The sequence below is a fragment of the Ranitomeya variabilis genome, chromosome 3 (assembly GCF_051348905.1).
Source record: "Ranitomeya variabilis isolate aRanVar5 chromosome 3, aRanVar5.hap1, whole genome shotgun sequence".
In the NCBI taxonomy this organism is placed as follows: Eukaryota; Metazoa; Chordata; class Amphibia; order Anura; family Dendrobatidae; genus Ranitomeya; species Ranitomeya variabilis.
In genome coordinates, this window is record NC_135234.1 from 541,423,277 (window position 1) to 541,444,048 (window position 20,772).

Consider the following 20,772-nt stretch of genomic DNA (forward strand, 5'->3'; position numbering starts at 1 on the left):
GCCACCACTACAAGACTGCCATTGCCGGACCCTGCCCTGGCGTTCCCCGCCACCACTACAAGACTGCCATTGCCGGACCCTGCCCTGGCATTCCCCGCCACCACTACAAGACTGCCGTTGCCGGACCCTGCCCTGGCGTTCCCCGCCACCACTACAAGACTGCCATTGCCGGACCCTGCCCTGGCGTTCCCTGCCACCACGACAACGAGCCCGCGCAAAGCAAGGAAGGGGAAAGGCAAAAAAAAACAAAAAACCATAGCTATCCCTCCCCCCTCACCTCCCAATGTGTCTGTAATGTCTGGTTTGTCTCACCCTTCCAGTGTGTCTCAGCCCTCTCATGTGTCTAGCCCTATCCCTGAATATCCTGACCCCAGCAGCTTCATTGCGCCTTCTCCTGCCACCCCTATGTCGGCTACAATAAGCCAGACCTCACAACTCAACACCCCACAATATCGGCACTCAACCCCAAGCAGGCGCAGTTAATTTTTTTGTTTTTGTGTTTAATAAACCTGTGTTTTGCCCCAATGAGGTTTGGTTAATTGTGTATTTCGCCGCCGTCACCACACACCGTGCGCCAATAACAAATAATGCGTCAAACACTTTTTTGGGGGCCACCTCCAACCTACAGTACTTACTTAACAGAACACTGAAGCTTGGTGTGTGTTTGCTTAAGAGATATGAGGTTGCCCCCCAAAAAAACACTTGTATTTTCTCCAAAAACAGTTCTTTCTGTTTACTCCGTGACTTTTGGTAGCACATAGAAGACAAAATGGTGGTAATACACAGCACAAGTGTACTCAACAGGTCGTGTCTTATCAGAAACATTATTTATGACCCCTGACCTGCTGATTTTAGAAATGCATTATATTACCTCCATTTTATCTTATGGGTACATATACATATATTTCACACAAAGTGAAGGGTCAATGTACGTCATACATGACATATCTATACTCACCAGGACAAGTGTCATGAAAAATGAATTCAAGAGCAATTAGCATCATAAATTCATTATTTCATACACCTGACTTGATTACTATAGATTTGTGGTATAGGCTGCCGTCACACTCTCAGTATTCGCTCTGTATTTTACAGCACCAAGCCTAAACCTGGAGTGGAGCTATGTGAGGAAAAGTTCAATAAACACATATGCACCACTAAAAGCATTTAACTACCACTCCTGGTTTTGGCTTACAAATAATGCTGTTAAGTACTGGAAAACTACTGCGACAATACAGACATCGTCTATACAGTCTGCGGCAAATAGCTAATGGTGAAACAAGACCGCACTCAATGACGTCAAGAACCTAAGCCCAAAAACCCAAAGTGGTTTGTAAGGAAATAGATAGGAGACATGGTGAAGAAAGTAAATCACAATTATTTTATTAGAAAAAACATTAACATTCCAAACATAAATTTGCAGACCCGAAACCAGCAGTACATTTTACACCATATTGTCCTGCCATGGCACACGTCCAATGTCAGAATCAAAAAAGGCTGCAAATTGGTCCCGCATGTGGCCTACTTCAACTGTTGACCTAAGCGGGTGATGACGGTAATCAGGCAAAGGGTTTGCAACAGGTTCATCAAGTTCTATGGTGGGTCGCTCCTTAGCCAGAATGAAATTGTGGAGAACCACACAGGCTTTAACCACCTCATCCACTGTCTCCATTTTTAGATTTATTGCAGTTGATAGAATGCGCCATTTGGACACCATAATCCCAAAGGCACACTCTACTGTTCTGCGTGCCCTGGTTAGTCTGTAGTTATAGATCCGTTTTGTGCGGTTCAAGTCCCGACTTGAATAGGGCTTCAGGAGATTTTCACTCATCTGAAAGGCCTCATCCCCAACCATTACAAATGGCAGCGGTGGGCCTTGAGTGTAGGGGAGTGGTCGTGGCTGTGGGAAATTAAAATTTTTGCCATAAACACGTCGGCCCATATCAGAGGTTTTAAAAGTCTGTGAATCATTGCCACGGCCAAAAGCACCAATGTCCACAGCAATGAAGCGACAGTCCGCATCGGCTATTGCCATAAGAACTACTGAAAAATATTTTTTGTAGTTGAAGAACTGTGATCCCGTTCTGGCTGGTTTGGTAATCCGGATGTGCTTCCCATCCACCGCACCCAAACAGTTGGGAAAATCACAAACAGTCCAAAATTTGTCAGCAATTTCTTTCCACATGTCCTCCGTGGGTATGGGTATAAATTCCTCACGGAGAATGGTCCATAAAGCCCGGCAGGTTTCAAAAACAATTCCGGACAGCGTGGAAATCCCAAGGCGGTACTGGAAATGAAGGGATGACAAGCTCTCTCCAGTTGCAAGAAATCTGTAGTAAGAATAAATAATTTACAAGATAGGCAAAAAAACATCAGGCCTGCAAAAAATTTTGGGTAGCTTTTGTTTAGAATTATTACGTACCTTAATGTAACCAGGAGACGTTCCTCTGGTGGAATGGCTCTACGGAGCTGTGTGTCCTGTCTCCGGATGGCTCCTTGGACACGATCAAGCAAATCCCGGAAAGAGTCTTGTGACATCCTGGTATATTCCGGGAATTTTTCTGGGTTCTCATTGAGCTCACCATACAGGGTGTGATATGCACCACGGCTCTCACGCAGTTCTACAATGGGGTGTTGCCAAAACCGCCTACGCCGTGTCCTTCTCTGTCTTTCCCGGTTTCGGTGTTGCTCCCAAGCAAACGCACATGCCAGAAAAATCTTGATGCTCAGATCCAGTTTGAAGTAATAGCTATCCATGTGAAGATCCATCTTGTCCCAGGACACAGGAGCAAAATCTGAAGATTTCAGCTGTCCTAGGGTCTATATATAGATTTCACATAATACACGCCCTCTGTAGTCCCATTGGCTGGTTCTTGCATCTAGATTTTTTCTCTGGTAAATTTTTGCGACATGCGCACAAAAACGCAAACGCATGGAAAACGCAAGCAAAAGCATGTAAACGCAGCGTTTTAATGACGCATGCGGTAACCGTAAGCGTTTTAAAAACACTGCGTTTACACGCGTTTTCATGCGTTTTTCGTGTCCTTGCGTTTGCGGATTAAACGCTGCAGATTAAAACGCTAATGTGAAAGTAGCCTAAACCACAAGGTTTTATTAAATTAGGTTGTCATATTGAATACGTCACCATTAGTGTTGAGAGCAAGTGCTCGCTACTCCAGTTTGGTTGTTCGGGTATGCACCGATTATCGCGGGTGCTCAAGTGACGCATTCAAGTCCCTGCCCCGCATGTTTTGCAGCTGTTAGACACCAAAAATCAAGAGGGATCTGCAATACTGCATGCATACCCGAGGACCCGAAGCAAACTTGCCATCAACACTAGCCGTCATATCACCATTTTTTTTTTTACTTTTGAAAAAAAAAACAATTTTAACTCCAACTCTAACACCAACCCCAACCACAACCCTAATCCCAAACCTAACACAACCTTAACCCTAACCCAACCACAACCCTAACTGCAAAGAATGGAATGTTTTTTCGGTATATTAATTGAAAATCTAAGGTAATGATGATTGGATTTTAATTAAAAAAGTATTCAATTTTTTAAAATGTTATTGCAAGTTGGTATCATGAGTTATAATATGACAGTGGGAATTTTAAAATTTGGGACCCCTCTCACCCTAAAAAATAAAAAGACAATGTCCCTTCAGGATTTCTCTAGCACAATGCCACTACTAACCCCCAGCTGTGCAGTGAACTGCAGGACTGCTCCATGCAAGTGAATGCCAATGTTCTGCCCTGTATGTGCATGCATTTTGCTGTGCAGTGACAAACTGTCAAGGCACCTAACTATTGCTGTGGTTTCTTCCTTTGTATTATCAGATGGGGGTCTGGTAGACTCTTTAAAAACATTTATATAAAAAAAAACAATTTAAAATAACATCAAAAACTCAGTGAAAAAAAATCAGAATAATTTAAGTTGTCAATAAATTATCGTTTCAGAAATGAAGAGATTGTGAATAATCCGAATTTCAAGTGTATAAACTCATTATACAAAATAAATGATGCATTTTAAAATAAATACAGTATTATTCAGCATCTTTAAATATATACAGTTGCCATGGCAGCAATAAGAAAGGAACTAGAAGATGACTTACTTTAAAATGTTTGTTATTCTACTTCTTGGCAGTTCAAATCGGAAATAAATGCGAAAAGCACGAATCATTATCAAAGGACGAGGAATCCGTAACATTCCCCATGGAGACATCTGATCAACTACTTCTGCAATCTCAAATACCTGATTGCGGAAAAAGACAAAACAAAGTTAAGTGATACATAAAAATGAATCTTCCTTTCACTGTAAATATAATTACGGGATGACTGTCTCACGGGAAAGATGAGCACATCGTATTGGCAGTTGTGGTAATGGATAGCTAATACTAAAAATTGGTTAAATCACAAGTTACCAAATGAATCTCATCAAATTCTGACAAAGTACAATACGGCATAACTTTTCTTCATTTTACATAGTGCATAAATTTTAATTATTTTCTTTAAAATAGTTGGGCCCCTTCTACACTACGTTTTCTCCTATGTTTAGTGGCCCTGTCGGGACTTATGTCCAAGCGTCCCAAAAAAAAGGGATTTGGAGGTGTGCAAAGACGGGGCCATTGACTATAATGGCGAAGACGGAGTCATTGTGTGCTCTGTCGTGAAGCATCTTCGGGCACATGCACCTATTGGAGGCGTCTTGGTGTCTGCCTCTTATATATATATATATATATATATATATATATATATATATATATATATACTGTATATATATATATATACAGTGGGGCAAGAAAGTATTTAGTCAGTCAGCAATAGTGCAAGTTCCACCACTTAAAAAGATGAGAGGCGTCTGTAATTTACATCATAGGTAGACCTCAACTATGGGAGACAAACTGAGAAAAAAAAATCCAGAAAATCACTTTGTCTGTTTTTTTATCATTTTATTTGCATATTATGGTGGAAAATAAGTATTTGGTCAGAAACAAACAATCAAGATTTCTGGCTCTCACAGACCTGTAACTTCTTCTTTAAGAGTCTCCTCTTTCCTCCACTCATTACCTGTAGTAATGGCACCTGTTTAAACTTGTTATCAGTATAAAAAGACACCTGTGCACACCCTCAAACAGTCTGACTCCAAACTCCACTATGGTGAAGACCAAAGAGCTGTCAAAGGGCACCAGAAACAAATTTGTAGCCCTGCACCAGGCTGGGAAGACTGAATCTGCAATAGGCAACCAGCTTGGAGTGAAGAAATCAACAGTGGGAGCAATAATTAGAAAATGGAAGACATTCAAGACCACTGATAATCTACCTCGATCTGGGGCTCCACGCAAAATCCCACCCCGTGGGGTCAGAATGATCACAAGAACGGTGAGCAAAAATCCCAGAACCACGCGGGGGGACCTAGTGAATGAACTGCAGAGAGCTGGGACCAATGTAACAAGGCCTACCATAAGTAACACACTACGCCACCATGGACTCAGATCCTGCAGTGCCAGACGTGTCCCACTGCTTAAGCCAGTACATGTCCGGGCCCGTCTGAAGTTTGCTAGAGAGCATTTGGATGATCCAGAGGAGTTTTGGGAGAATGTCCTATGGTCTGATGAAACCAAACTGGAACTGTTTGGTAGAAACACAACTTGTCGTGTTTGGAGGAAAAAGAATACTGAGTTGCATCCATCAAACACCATACCTACTGTAAAGCATGGTGGTGGAAACATCATGCTTTGGGGCTGTTTCTCTGCAAAGGGGCCAGGACGACTGATCCGGGTACATGAAAGAATGAATGGGGCCATGTATCGTGAGATTTTGCGTGCAAACCTCCTTCCATCAGCAAGGGCATTGAAGATGAAACGTGGCTGGGTCTTTCAACATGACAATGATCCAAAGCACACCGCCAGGGCAACGAAGGAGTGGCTTCGTAAGAAGCATTTCAAGGTCCTGGAGTGGCCTAGCCAGTCTCCAGATCTCAACCCTATAGAAAACCTTTGGAGGGAGTTGAAAGTCCGTGTTGCCAAGCGAAAAGCCAAAAACATCACTGCTCTAGAGGAGATCTGCATGGAGGAATGGGCCAACATACCAACAACAGTGTGTGGCAACCTTGTGAAGACTTACAGAAAACGTTTGACCTCTGTCATTGCCAACAAAGGATATATTACAAAGTATTGAGATGAAATTTTGTTTCTGACCAAATACTTATTTTCCACCATAATATGCAAATAAAATGATAAAAAAACAGACAATGTGATTTTCTGGATTTTTTTTTCTCAGTTTGTCTCCCATAGTTGAGGTCTACCTATGATGTAAATTACAGACGCCTCTCATCTTTTTAAGTGGTGGAACTTGCACTATTGCTGACTGACTAAATACTTTTTTGCCCCACTGTATATACTGTATATATACATGTATATATAAAAAGTTATCCTATCTCAAGCACTCATACTTTCCACATTTTGAAATTAAGCTACTTTTTGGATGGTGTGATGATTCTGAAGTGCCTGGAGTATGTTAATTACATTATTTTTTTTAATTTCCTGTTAACTATGGAATTATGAAATAAGAAGATGCTATTTTGCCATGTTGTTCCTGCGATAATCTGTGAATCACCTCATGATCGCATGGTGCTCTAAATTAAAATGAGGCTACTCTAACATTAAAGCAGGTGGTTGAACATTCAAACCAAATGTTGCCGGGTGAATACACAGTACTTGTATGTAGTAGATTGCATAAATTGTTACCAGGACCCAGATGTTTCACAATACAACTCAGACTATCTCTATTACTATTGAACAGGTTTTATACAAGTGACACACATGACCATATTATGACTCAATTCTGGGTTGTGCAAACACATAAAATGGCACCCCCCATATACATTGCATATGGTCTATTAATTGCCATGCTAACTCTGTATAATGGTGCTATACAAAGGAATCATGCAGCATGTGGTTCTGTACTGTGTGTTCTGATAAAGATGGGCAATATCCTAGGCGTAAAAAAGTGTATATGGAGTCTTAAAAAAAAACAAATATTTGACTTCTTATATTCTGAACAAGCTGATCTTTAAATTTACCTGTAGCACTAAGGATACCCAGAGACAAAATACCATGAATCCATCAAAAACACACCAACGATCCTTGACATAGGATGTGTCTCCCTGTAATTTTCAAAATTAATAAATTAATCAATTTGCTAAACAAATATACACACTATCTTATTATTGAATATACAAAACATATAAATATTACATTTATATACGGTATTTAAGTCATATATTGTTTTTTTTTATTATAGCATTTGAGTGTTGTTATTCTCATTCTCTCCACAGGACATTTGCCATGATAGGATTTTTTATTATCTTAAATGAAGAACCAAATGCCTCTATAATCTGGATTCATATACCTTTAATCAATCATACAAAAATACAGAAGTAAAATCTTCTAAGCCAAGCAGATTTTTCATGTGTTAGAATCTACAATTTGACAGATCTGGCATAGCAGCACAGCTTCCAATATCTACAATGCAGATATGAACAGAACCTGGTTGCAAGCATGGCGTCTGCCGTGCCAGTCCTAGTTTATTTTCCACCAAAATGCAAAAGTTTCAAAATATTACTCTCTATATATACAGTACGTTTTTCATGTCTGAAATCATAATTTAGACAGTGAAAAACTAAAACATCTCCATGGATAAAATACCACAGTAACTTAATTTGTTAGAATACAGTAAGATATGTGCAATGTGCAATGTTATATACTTGTATTTAAAGCTCTGTGTAATTACCGCAACAAGTTAGAAGAATCTGTACTGTCATAAGAAAACTATTTATATAAAAGTTTGTCTATCTGTAATGTGGAAATGCTGCCTCGCTCCTTTTGTACCAGCTGTCTGAAAATAAAACTTCTAAATGTTTTAGTCATCACCCATGTAAGCATCTGTTCGCCAGAAGTCATTTGGTGACAGACTCTTTAATAAGATGGGTTGAATATTTGTCGTGTTAGCATCCAGTATAGACATATTTATAGTAAAGGTTTAGCGCTATCGCCCTGCGTTTGCATTTTATGGAATGGAGCTTCTACCCAAACCATCAGCTTCATTGCAAGCTTGACTTATACATTGCATGTGACAGCTTGAGGCAGTTACCATGTAAGTACAGTTATATGAAAAATTTTGGGCACCCCTATTAATCTTAAGCTTAATGTTTTATAAAAATTGGTTTTTTTGCAACAGCTATTTCAGTTTCATATATCTAATAACTGTTGGACACAGTAATGTTTCTGCCTTGAAATGAGGTTTATTGTACTAACAGAAAATATGCAATCTGCATTCAAACAAAATTTGACAGGTGCATAAGTATGGGCACCTCACCAGAAAAGTGACATTAATATTTAGTAGATCCTCCTTTTGCAAAAATAACAGCCTCTAGTCGCTTCCTGTAGCTTTTAATGAGTTCCGGGATCCTGGATGAAGGTATTTTTGACCATTCCTCTTTACAAAACAATTCCAGTTCAGTTAAGTTTGATGGTCGCCGAGCATGGACAGCCCTCTTCAAATGATCCCACAGATATTCAATGATATTCAGGTCTGGGGACTGGGATGGCCATTCCAGAACGGTGTAATTGTTCCTCTGCATGAATGCCTGAGTAGATTTGGAGCGGTGTTTTGGATCATTGTCTTACTGAAAGATCTATCCCCTGCGTAATTTCAACTTTGTCACTAATTCATGAACATTATTGTCAAGAATCTGCTGATACTGAGAGGAATCCATACGTCCCTCAACTTTAACAAGATTCCCAGTGCCGGCATTGGCCACACAGCCCCAAAGCATGATGGAACCTCCACCAAATTTTCTGTGGGTAGCAAGTGTTTTTCTTGCAATGCTGTGTTTTTTTGCCGCCATGCATAACGCCTTTTTGTATGACCAAACAACTCAATCTTGGTTTCATCAGTCCACAGGACCTTCTTCCAAAAAGAAATTGGCTTCTCCAAATGTGCTTTTGCATACCTCAGCTGACTCTGTTTGTGGCGAGCTTGCAGAAACGGCTTCTTTCGCATCACTCTCCCATACAGCTTCTCCTTGTGCAAAGTGCGTTGTATAGTTGACCGATGCACAGTTACACCATCTGCAGCAAGTTGATGCTGCAGCTCTCTGGAGGTGGTCTGAGGATTGTCCTTGACTGATCTCACCATTCTTCTTCTCTGCCTTTCTGATGTTTTTCTTGGCCTGCCACTTCTGGCCTTAACAAGAACTGTACCTGTGTTCTTCCATTTCCTTACTATGTTCCTCACAGTGGAAATTGACAGGTTAAATCTTTGAGACAGCTTTTTGTATCCTTCCCCTGAACAACTATGTTGAATAATCTTTGTTTTCCGTTCATTTGACAGTTGTTTTGAGGAGCCCATGATGCCACTCTTCAGAGGAGAATCAAACAGGAGAACAACTTGCAAGTGGCCACTTTAAGTAGCTTTTCTCATGATTGCATACACCTGGCTATGAAGTTCAAAGCTCAATGAGGTTACAAAACCAAAAAAAGTGCTTTAGTAAGTCAGTAAAAAGTAGGTAGGAGTATTTAAAACAAAAAAATTATAAGGGTGTCCATACTTATGCACCTGTCAAATTTTGTTTGAATGCAGATTGCACATTAAACCTCATTTCAAGGCAGAAACATTACTGTGTCCAACAGTTATTAGATATATGAAACTGAAATAGCTGTTGCAAAAAAAAACAATTTTTATAAAACATTAAGCTTAAGATTAATAGGGGGTGCCCAAACTTTTTCATATAACTGTAAAATAATCACTTCTGCAGACTTTAAATATGCAGTTTTATGATATAAAACACTTTTTTGGTACTATTTAAAAAAAGACACTTGCAAATACGAAACTCCTTGACTATATGAAATCAACCTGTGTACATGTTTCAGGAATTATTCTAGTTATCCACCATAATCATAATAAGCCTCTTAACACATGAATGGCTGTGTAGACCTTTAAAAAGGACTTGTGCTCAGGTAAACGCCGCGATCTTCTAATCTCAGATGTACCACAGGTCCCAGCAGAATGTGTCACATACATGACAAGTAGGGCAACTATACATTAAAAATCCCAATAACTTATTCATTTCTGTAATTTAGAGGGATTTCCTGTTTAGGAACACCAGGTATAGAAGAGCTAAGTAAAGCTGTCCTGGAGTTGGGTTGACCCAAGAGGATTGAACTGGACAAAATCAAACCCTATACTCTTCTACAATACGTTCTAGCAACAGGGCAAGCTCATCAAATGTGGGTCTTTGTGCCGACATGTACACATACTTGTGTATTTTAACTGGAGAAATACCACCTGCATGAAAGGTTGTAGGTTGTGTCATTAATAAAATAGGAACAGGAGTACACCCATTAATTAATGAATTATTGGAGCTAACAAATAACATCTGCAATGGGGCCTAATTCTTTTCACTAAGAGAAGTTTTGTGCACTTCTGAAAAAAATTCTAATTATAATCACTGTATCCCTCGGGGGTTTCATAAAAATCATATCACTTGGAGATTTAAGAGGAAACCCAAATGTAAGTGCTCAGTGTAGAACGTTGGATAAATGTGATCTAAAATGTTTTGTAAAATGTTCACAATAAAAGCTTCAACTCAATCCACTAAAAAAGCAAGTTCATACTCAGGTCCGTCATATGGCAATGGAAATATAGGTTCTTCCATGTTACTGGTAGTACAAAGGCTCTGGAAAAGTGAAATGACCCTTGCTCTCCAAAGAAATTCAGCAAATTCTGCATTCCCAAATCTAAATGCCCCCTCCCTTCTGAGCCCCACAGTGTGCGTAAACCACATTTAGCGTCCACGTGTTTAGCATTTTTGCAGTAATGGTCTAATTCACAGATGCATGTCTCCAGAAGCATGAGCTGGGCACTACAATGTACTGGGCACTAAAATGTACTGGGCACTACAACGGCAGTTTGCAATTTTCATTCAGTAACATCCACTGCTGCTTGATTCTGGAAAACACCCATGGAGTCAAAATCGCCACTACACCTGTAGATAAATTCCCAAAGGATAATGAATGGGGTCACTTAAAGGAGGATTTTGCTCTCCTACCACTTAGGGGCTCTGTATATGGAGTCTTCAAACTATTCTAGGAAAATCTGTGCTCCAGGAGGCAAATAACGATCAATCCCTTGTGAGTCTCACCGTATGGCTAAACAGTACTGCCACTTATGGGGTGTTTCTAAATTCAGCAGAAATTGTAGGATACATTTAGGTGGCATTTTTACCTATTTCCGAGTGTGAAAATGGAAAATCTGGGGCTAAAACAAAATGCTGGTGGTAAAAATGTAATTATTTTTTTCTTCACAGTCCAATGATACAAAACTCTGTGACCCACCTGTGGTGTCAATATGATCACTGCACCCCTAGATGAAATCATTGAGAGGTGTAGTCTGTTAAATGGGGTCTCTTATGGTGGGTTCTGCTATTCTGACACCTCAGGAGCTATGCCAATGTGACATGGCACTCTCAAGCCAGTGAAGCAAAATATGAATACCAATATGGCCCTCCTTCCCTTCTGAGCTCTGCACTGCACCTCTAAAGTAGTTTTTGACCACATATGGGTATTGGCGCACTCAGGAGAAATTGTACAAAAAATGTTGGGGTCAATTTTCTCTTGCTATCCTTGTGAAAATGAAAAAATTGGGGTTAAAACAACATTTTTGGATGAAAACGATTTGTTTTCATTTTCACAGATCAATATTGTAAAACTGTGAAACAGTTGTGGGTTCAAGGTGCTCAGCACACACCTAGATCAATTCCTTGAGGGGTCTTGTGTCCAAAATGGGGTCACTTGTGTGGGATTTCCACTGTTTAGGCACATCAGGGGCTCTCCAAACCTGACATGACACCGGCAGACCATCCATCATCCGTCTGCATTCCAAAACGTCACTCTTTCTTTTCTGAGCCGTGTCGTCTGCCCAAACAGTAGTTTACCTCACAGTAAGTAATAAAAATGCCTTAAAACATTCTCTCTCTCATTATTCTGGGATCTGGCAAATATTAATAACTAGATGGAGGCCCGATGCTATCGCATCAGGAGGGTGGTAATGTCACGATGGGGGCAAGCTTTGAAGCATTGAGAATCTCTCTCCCCCATGTGCAATGGCGTACTTTTTAGGAGGAGCCATGTCGACGTTGATATTTGCTTTTTAAAGGGGTTTTCCCATTAACGAACGTTCATTTTAAAAATTGTCTGTGTCTGACCGTGTACAGAACATACCACAGCTCCTGGGCAGGGGAGGAAGCAAAAGACAATGCTGACATTACAGCAGGAGATTGTAGAGGATACATTTTGTGAGGTAAATTATTGTTTAAGAACAGTCAATGAAATATTTTACCTGACAAAATGAATCCACTGTGATCCCCTGCTGTAATGTCAGTATTTTCTTTTGCTTCCTCCCCTGCCCAGGAGATGTGGTATGCTCAGCACATGGTCAGACACAGACAATTTTAAGATGAACTTTCGTTCGTGGGAAAACCCCTTTAATGTGACCGGCTTCCTCTGCCTGTAGACACGTCACGCATCTGGTGCCGGGATCAGCCAAAGTATTTACTGCGCCTGTGCAGAATTCTCACAGGCGCAGTAAGATGGCGGTCACATTAAAACTGTGTATGCACTCCTCCTGCAGAAAAATGGCGGCAGTCAGTGAATCATTCGGCTGATCCCGGTGGCGGCGTGTTCACGACTGTGTATACAGTATGTGTGTGTGTTGCGTACAGCATATACAGTATGTGTGTGTGTGGTGCGCACGGCGTATACAGTGTGTGTGTGGTGTGATGGTGTTCCGCAGGTGGTACCGCGCAAGATTCTGGTACCACCAGCAGTTTCCATATTGAGACACCCATCACTTGGGTATCCCAATATGGAGGTCAGTGAACTTCCGCCGCTTGGAATTCGGGGATCCGGACACATCTGGAAAGAACAGGATGTGAAGACATTACAAGGTAAGTATACAGTGCCTACAAGTAGTATTCAACCCCCTGCAGATTTAGCAGGTTTAATAAGATGAAAATAAGTTAGAGCCTTCAAACTTCAAACAAGAGCAGGATTTATTAACAGATGCATAAATCTTACAAACCAAAAAGTTTTGTTGCTCAGTTAAATTTTTATAAATTTTAAACATAAAAGTGTGGGTCAATTATTATTCAACCCCTAGGTTTAATATTTTGTGGAATAACCTTTGTTTGCAATTACAGCTAATAATCGTCTTTTATAAGACCTGATCAGGCCGGCACAGGTCTCTGGAGTTATCTTGGCCCACTCCTCCATGCAGATCTTCTCCAAGTTATCTAGGTTCTTTGGGTGTCTCATGTGGACTTTAATCTTGAGCTCCTTCCACAAGTTTTCAATTGGGTTAAGGTCAGGAGACTGACTAGGCCACTGCAACACCTTGATTTTTTGCCTCTTGAACCAGGCCTTGGTTTTCTTGGCTGTGTGCTTTGGGTCGTTGTCTTGTTGGAAGATGAAATGACGACCCATCTTAAGCTCCTTTATGGAGGAGCGGAGGTTCTTGGCTAAAATCTCCAGGTAGGCCGTGCTATCCATCTTCCCATGGATGCGGACCAGATGGCCAGGCCCCTTGGCTGAGAAACAGCTCCACAGCATGATGCTGCCACCACCATGCTTGACTGTAGGGATGGTATTCTTGGGGTCGTATGCAGTGCCATCCAGTCTCCAAACGTCACGTGTGTGGTTGGCACCAAAGATCTCGATCTTGGTCTCATCAGACCAGAGAACCTTGAACCAGTCAGTCTCAGAGTCCTCCAAGTGATCATGAGCAAACTGTAAACGAGCCTTGACATGACGCTTTGAAAGTAAAGGTACCTTACGGGCTCGTCTGGAACGGAGACCATTGCGGTGGAGTACGTTACTTATGGTATTGACTGAAACCAATGTCCCCACTGCCATGAGATCTTCCCGGAGCTCCTTCCTTGTTGTCCTTGGGTTAGCCTTGACTCTTCGGACAAGCCTGGCCTCGGCACGGGAGGAAACTTTCAAAGGCTGTCCAGGCCGTGGAAGGCTAACAGTAGTTCCATAAGCCTTCCACTTCCGGATGATGCTCCCAACAGTGGAGAAAGGTAGGCCCAACTCCTTGGAAAGGATTTTGTACCCCTTGCCAGCCTTTTGACCCTCCACGATCTTGTCTCTGATGGCCTTGGAATGCTCCTTTGTCTTCCCCATGTTGACCATGTATGAGTGCTGTTCACAAGTTTGGGGAGGGTCTTAAATAGTCAGAAAAGGCTGGAAAAAGAGATAATTAATCCAAACACGTGAAGCTCATTGTTCTTTGAGCCTGAACTACTTCTTAATACTTTAGGGGAACCAAACAGAATTCTGGTGGGTTGAGGGGTTGAATAATAAATGACCCTCTGAAAAGACTTTTCCCAATTAAAAAAAAAAATAAACAAAGAAATAACATTCTTTTTTGCTGCAGTGCATTTCACACTTCCAGGCTGATCTACAGTCCAAATGTCACAATGCCAAGTTAATTCCAAATGTAAAAACAAATGGATGGATCCGCGCTAAAGTGATAAACAGATAATCAAGGATATAGATGATAGTATATAATCTAGTCCCTAAAAAATACTAGGCTGTGTACCTATCCAATGTATGGATAAAAAAACAAGACCACAAGGGTGTGGATATAAGGCCCCCCAACACCACACACAAACCACTTTAGGGCAACCTAAATGCGATACAGAATTGGACCTGAATGCGATACAGAATTGGACCTGAAACAAAGCTGGAAATGTGCCCAGAAAATCTGTACCGATAACACTGCAGACTCACCGTGATGTAGTGGCAACTCAGTGTGGAGTGAAGGATGCGGTCCGGATTGGGTGGCGGGATGGGTCCGGTAGGTGTGCAGGCAAGCGGGCAGGCGAGCAGGAAAGGAAACCGCAGAGTTGCATGTGCTGCGGAGGCTACGTAGAGCCAGGGACAGCTCCGGCCGGTAGCGTCCCTGGATACGAGCACGAAAGAACAGGAGGGGAGGAGCTCGCTGGCACAGGGCTCAGCGTGTGACGTCACTGAGCTGGAGAATGGTACGGGGAGCCACAGGGACCAAACGACCAACGCGTTTCGAAGGGACAACTTCCTTGTCGTTTGGCCCTGTGCCAACGAGCTCCTCCCCTCCTGTTCTTTCGTGCTCGTATCCAGGGACGCTACCGGCCGGAGCTGTCCCTGGCTCTACGTAGCCTCCGCAGCACATGCAACTCTGCGGTTTCCTTTCCTGCTCGCCTGCCCGCTTGCCTGCACACCTACCGGACCCATCCCGCCACCCAATCCGGACCGCATCCTTCACTCCACACTGAGTTGCCACTACATCACGGTGAGTCTGCAGTGTTATCGGTACAGATTTTCTGGGCACATTTCCAGCTTTGTTTCAGGTCCAATTCTGTATCGCATTCAGGTCCAATTCTGTATCGCATTTAGGTTGCCCTAAAGTGGTTTGTGTGTGGTGTTGGGGGGCCTTATATCCACACCCTTGTGGTCTTGTTTTTTTATCCATACATTGGATAGGTACACAGCCTAGTATTTTTTAGGGACTAGATTATATACTATCATCTATATCCTTGATTATCTGTTTATCACTTTAGCGCGGATCCATCCATTTGTTTTTATTTATTGTATTCCCCCACTGACAGTATCAGCCCCTTGCTGTCTTGGTTCCTGCAGCTCAGTGATTCTAGCCAGGCAGCGCTGGTGTATTTTTGTACATTAATTCCAAATGTGTAAACCTGCTAAATCTGCAGGGGGTTGAATACTACTTGTAGGCACTGTATATTAAGATTATGGTAATCCTAATTGACCTAAAATGGGAAAGGTTTATTCTGACTTCATGTCAGATATTGAGAAAAACATGCATATGTGTCTTGTTATATAGTGTATGCAAACTTCTGGTTTTCACTGTAAGTTTTTAAGGGGCTAAAGTGTATGGCCAGTTAATCTGCCGTTTAGTTCAGCTGCTTAAAAACAATGTCATGAAGATAAAAACTGCTTCTTACTCCTTGCCAAAAAGTTTTGAAAAGTACAAGTCACAGAATGGACACAAGAAAAAGTTACTGACTGCGCCTAAGGCTACGGTCACACTATCAGTATTTTCTCTCAGTATTTTTTAAGCCAAAACCAGGAGAGGGTGAAAAATGTAGAAGTGGTGACGTCTTTCTATTATAGTTTTTCTTTCATTGTTTCGAAGAGAGATGTACGCTAACCTGAAGGCTAAGTTCACACATTGAGTATTTGGTCAATATTTTACATCAGTATGTGTAAGCCAAAATCAGGAGTGGAACAATCATAAGAAAATAATAATAGAAACACGTCACCACTTCTGTATTTTTCACCTGCTCCTGGTTTTGGCTTACAAATACTGATACAAAATACTGACAAAATACTGAAAGTGTGAACGTGGCTTATGCTAAGTTCCCACTGTTACGGCTAGCGGAACGCACTGAATAAATAGAGATGTTTTTATTGATATTGGTGCGTTCGCAGCCCGGGGTCCACCGTGCAGGAGTACCTGCTGCTAGCAACGGCGGCACGATATGGCGGTATGGACTAACTCAGTTACTTCACCGAGTAGTCATGAAAGAAAAGCACTGTGCCCTGTTAGGCTTCACAGAGGCACAGGCTAACTGCCCACACAGAGAGCAGTCAGTGGTCACGCATGCACACAAAACTCCTTGCCGGAGGTGCCAGCATTCTAGGGGCTTATTTCAGCCGGGTTCCTGAACACATTCAAACACAAACTCCTCGCCGGAGGTGCCAGCATTCTAGGGGCTTTTTTTCAGCCAGGTCCCTGAACACATACTCTCGTGACCAAACTGGCGCAAAGCACTTAACAAAGAACAATACTAGCGCATGGCCGTGCGGTCATGCGAACCTTAAATAGCTGCAGCACGTACAGGACCTTCCAAGAAGGACCAATGAGAAGCTACACCAGAGCGTGAGCACCTACAGGACCTTCCTGAAGGAGCCAATGACCTTAGCTGCAGTATCAGATCATGTGACCCTCGATCTCCACTGAGAGATCTTACTCTGGGCATGCTCAGAACGAGCAAAGCATGACTTAGACCCAGAAGCGTCTGCTCGCCACTGCCCAGCACCGACTTCAATGGCAGAAGCAGGAAAGGCAGCAGTAACTCTTAGCACAGAGTCAGACTGAGCGAGACGCTGGGACCGACGTCTCCGCTGAGCAGGCTCCACTGCGGCAGGAGAAGAATGGGAAACCGCAGCGGAGGTGGACCGAGATTCCCCCTGTGCAGAGGAGGGAACTCGACCCCTAACACCCACAACTGTTAAATGTATCAGAATAATCAGAAAATATAGGACTATTTGGAATTTCAAGACAACGCATTTTGTTGTACAAAACAATCAAATGAACAACCAAGATTGCAGTTGCTGTATAAGTGGCTGAAGTTTTAATGTTCTACCTCATGTCCACAACCGTGTTTTGTCATATTGTCAGCATTTGAGGATTGGAAGATAGTTGTTGAAAAAATATTAACCTAAAATTCTACTGAAAATTCATATTAAAAATCTGATATTATGATGGCTAATATTTTGGAAAAAATTATAGCACTATAGATACAATAAATGCCTTGTGTACACCAGTCTTAATAAATGGGGCCGCTTAAGAGACACACACCACTTAATGAATTAGACCCACCTTACAATTGCCATGCGCCTCTGGCAGAAATGTACTTTAGCCAGGGAATAGAGTTTGCTGCTGTGGAGCTTAGCTGCAGAGTCTGAGCTGAGTAGTTTCCTTTTTGTCTGTCGCCTGTTCGTCTCTTATTCTTTGTGTTATCATCTGCAGTGGCGAAGTTACCGTCCTTGCCAGCTAGTACACTAGCCAGGATTCATAGAGGTGACAGGGACTAGGCACGTGATGGCTGTGGGGGTAAGAACTTTAGGGAAGCTTAGGGGCAGGCACTTGTCAGGAGGGCTCCCTCCCCCCGCTCCCCAGTTAGGGCCTTTTCTTTTTCGTATTAATTAGCTGTGTTGTCAGCCAGACTTACCCGTGTCCAAGAGTGACAATGATATTTTGCTTTAGACAAGTAGTGAAATTTTCATGGTTGTTCCAGTGCTAAACTGAAAATTTTAGGAAAAGGAAACCTTACATAGCGTGGCTTTTGAATCTGTTCGGTTACTTCACGTACAGGGTCAGCAGGGGTGGATTAAGGGTAGCCAGGGCCCCGGGCTGTTCAGACACTGTGGGCCCCCTCCGGTCATGTGACGGGGTCATGTGACGGGGGTCATGTTATACCCAAACCAGATTATTCCAGAAAAATGGCCGGGCCCTACTCTACTGTAACCTATTAAATATTTGTTAAAATCTGCAATACAATTTAGGTATATTTTGACCAATAATATCACATACAAGGAACAAATACCACCGCACCATGACCAGACCACAAATTACAACCACAGTGATCGAATAATATCACATACAAGGAACAAATACCACTGCACCATGTCAAGACCACATACTACCACCACTTGGTGACCAAATAGCACATTCAAGGGACAAATACCACAACACCATTTCCAGACCACATATTACCACCACATAGTGACTGAATACTACAATACTGATCAATAATAAAAAAAAACCCAAAAAACCACAATACTATCACCATCAGTGCCATTATACACAGGAGATCTGTACTTAGTATGCAGTGTCTGTGTAGAGGTAATACAGACATCACTGGTGGTATTATACACAGGAGCTCTGTATATAATGTATAGGTAATACAGTGATCACTGGTGACATTGTACACAGGACTTCTGTATATAGCATACAGTGTATAGTGTCAGTGTAAAGGTAACACTGACTCACCAGTGACGTCTCTAGGTGAAGTCCTTCATCTTTCATCCAGCACAGACCACCATCACTTCATCCAGCCAGGACTCATTTCTGCAGGAAATAACACAGTTATCTCAAGCTCCGCTTGCAGAACACATTACTTAATTTTTCACAACTTCTACATTACACCACATGGAGAAAAAAAGGCGATATAGTGTCACTCTGCACAGTAACAGGACCGCCCCCCCCATTTAAAACAGTATACTCAAAAAATAAAATAAATACATCACTGCAGTAATAATATCCCTTAATTGGCCCCTATGGTAATAATATTCCCACACCCTGGCCCCGTGGTGTGTCTCATTCCTGGCTCCAGCCATATGTTTTCCCATCCTGCACTCAGGAGTATCCATTCTACCCCATGTGATCTCCCCATCCTGCCCCATCTGTCTCCATCGTATCCATCCTGCCCCATCTGTCTCCATCATATCCATCCTGCCCCATGATCCAATCCTGCCCCATGTCTTTCATTCTGCCCCGTGTCTCCAATCATGCCCCGTGTCTACATTCTGCCCATGCTTTCAGTCCTGCCCCCAGTGTGTCCAGCAATCTGCCCCAGTGTGTCCAGCATATTACCCCCAGTGTGTCCAGCAATCTGCCCCAGTATGTCCAGCATATTGCCCCAGTATGTCCAGCAATCTGCCCCAGTGTGTCCAGCATTGCCCCCAGACAGCGTCTCCAGCAATCTGCCCCGGTGTGTCCAGAATATTACCACCAGTGTGTCCAGCAATCTGCCCCAGTATGTCCAGCATTGCCCCAGTGTGTCCAGCATATTACCACCAGTGTGTCCAGCAATCTGCCCCAGTATATCCAATTGTCCACAGTGTCCATCATTGCCCCAGTGTCTCCAGCATTGCCCCAGTGTCTCCAGCATTGCCCCCAGACAGTGTGTTCAACAATCTGCCCCAGTATGTCCAGCATATTGCCCCAGAGTATCCAGCATTGCCCCCAGTGTGTCCAGCAATCTGCCCCAGTGTCTCCAGCATTGCCCCAGTGTCATGATCTCAATGGCAAGAGAACATAGCATAAGCATATATAGGAACTAGCTCTTGGAAGATGGGAACTGAGCTGACCATGAACTAAACCTAACGCACAACTAGCAGTGGCCGGGTAGCATGCCTACGTTGATTCTAGATGCCCAGCCCAGCCGGAGGACTAAATAAAGCTAGCAGAGGAAAATATTAGTCCTAGCTCACCTCTAGAGAAATACCCCGAAAGGAGACAGAGGCCCCCCACATGTATTGGCGGTGAGTTGAGATGAAATAACAAACGTAGTATGAAAATAGGTTTAGCAAATTTGAGGTCCACTTACTACATAGCAGAAGACAGAAAGGACACTTTCATGGTCAGCTGAAAACCCTATCAAAAACACCATCCAGAAATTACTTTAAAACTCTGGCATTAACTCATAACACCAGAGTGGCAATTCCCGTTCACAAGAGCTTTCCAGACACAGTAACGAAACTACAGCTGTGAACTGGAACAAAATGCAAAAACAAACATGGACAAAAGTCCAACTTATCTAGTAGTTGTCTAGGAGCAGGAACAAGCACAGAGAGGCTTCTGATAACATTGTTGACCGGCAAGCAACTAACAGAGCAGCAAGGTTATATAGCGACTCCCACATCTTGATGGGAACAGGTGAACAGAGATGAAGACACCAGTTCAATTCCACCAGTAGCCACCGGGGGAGCCCAGAATCCAAATTCACAACAGTACCCCCCCCTCAAGGAGGGGGCACCGAACCCTCACCAGAACCACCAGGGCGATCAGGATGGGCCCTATGAAAGGCACGAACCAGATCGGAGGCATGAACATCAGATGCATTCACCCAAGAAT

The 20,772-nt window shown here is 42.6% G+C and overlaps 1 protein-coding gene across 4 annotated transcripts in view; it reads right to left on the minus strand.

Moving 5' to 3' along the window:
• NALCN (sodium leak channel, non-selective) overlaps positions 1-20,772 on the minus strand; it is a 930,735-nt gene that overhangs the window by 794,364 nt on the left and 115,599 nt on the right. For all 4 annotated transcript variants that reach the window (XM_077297076.1, XM_077297075.1, XM_077297074.1 and 1 more), the window contains 2 exons: positions 7,085-7,168; positions 4,116-4,255 (listed from right to left, as the gene is read on the minus strand). In XM_077297076.1, the coding sequence (XP_077153191.1) occupies positions 4,116-4,255; positions 7,085-7,168 (224 nt within the window). The remainder of the gene's footprint in view (positions 1-4,115; positions 4,256-7,084; positions 7,169-20,772) is intronic.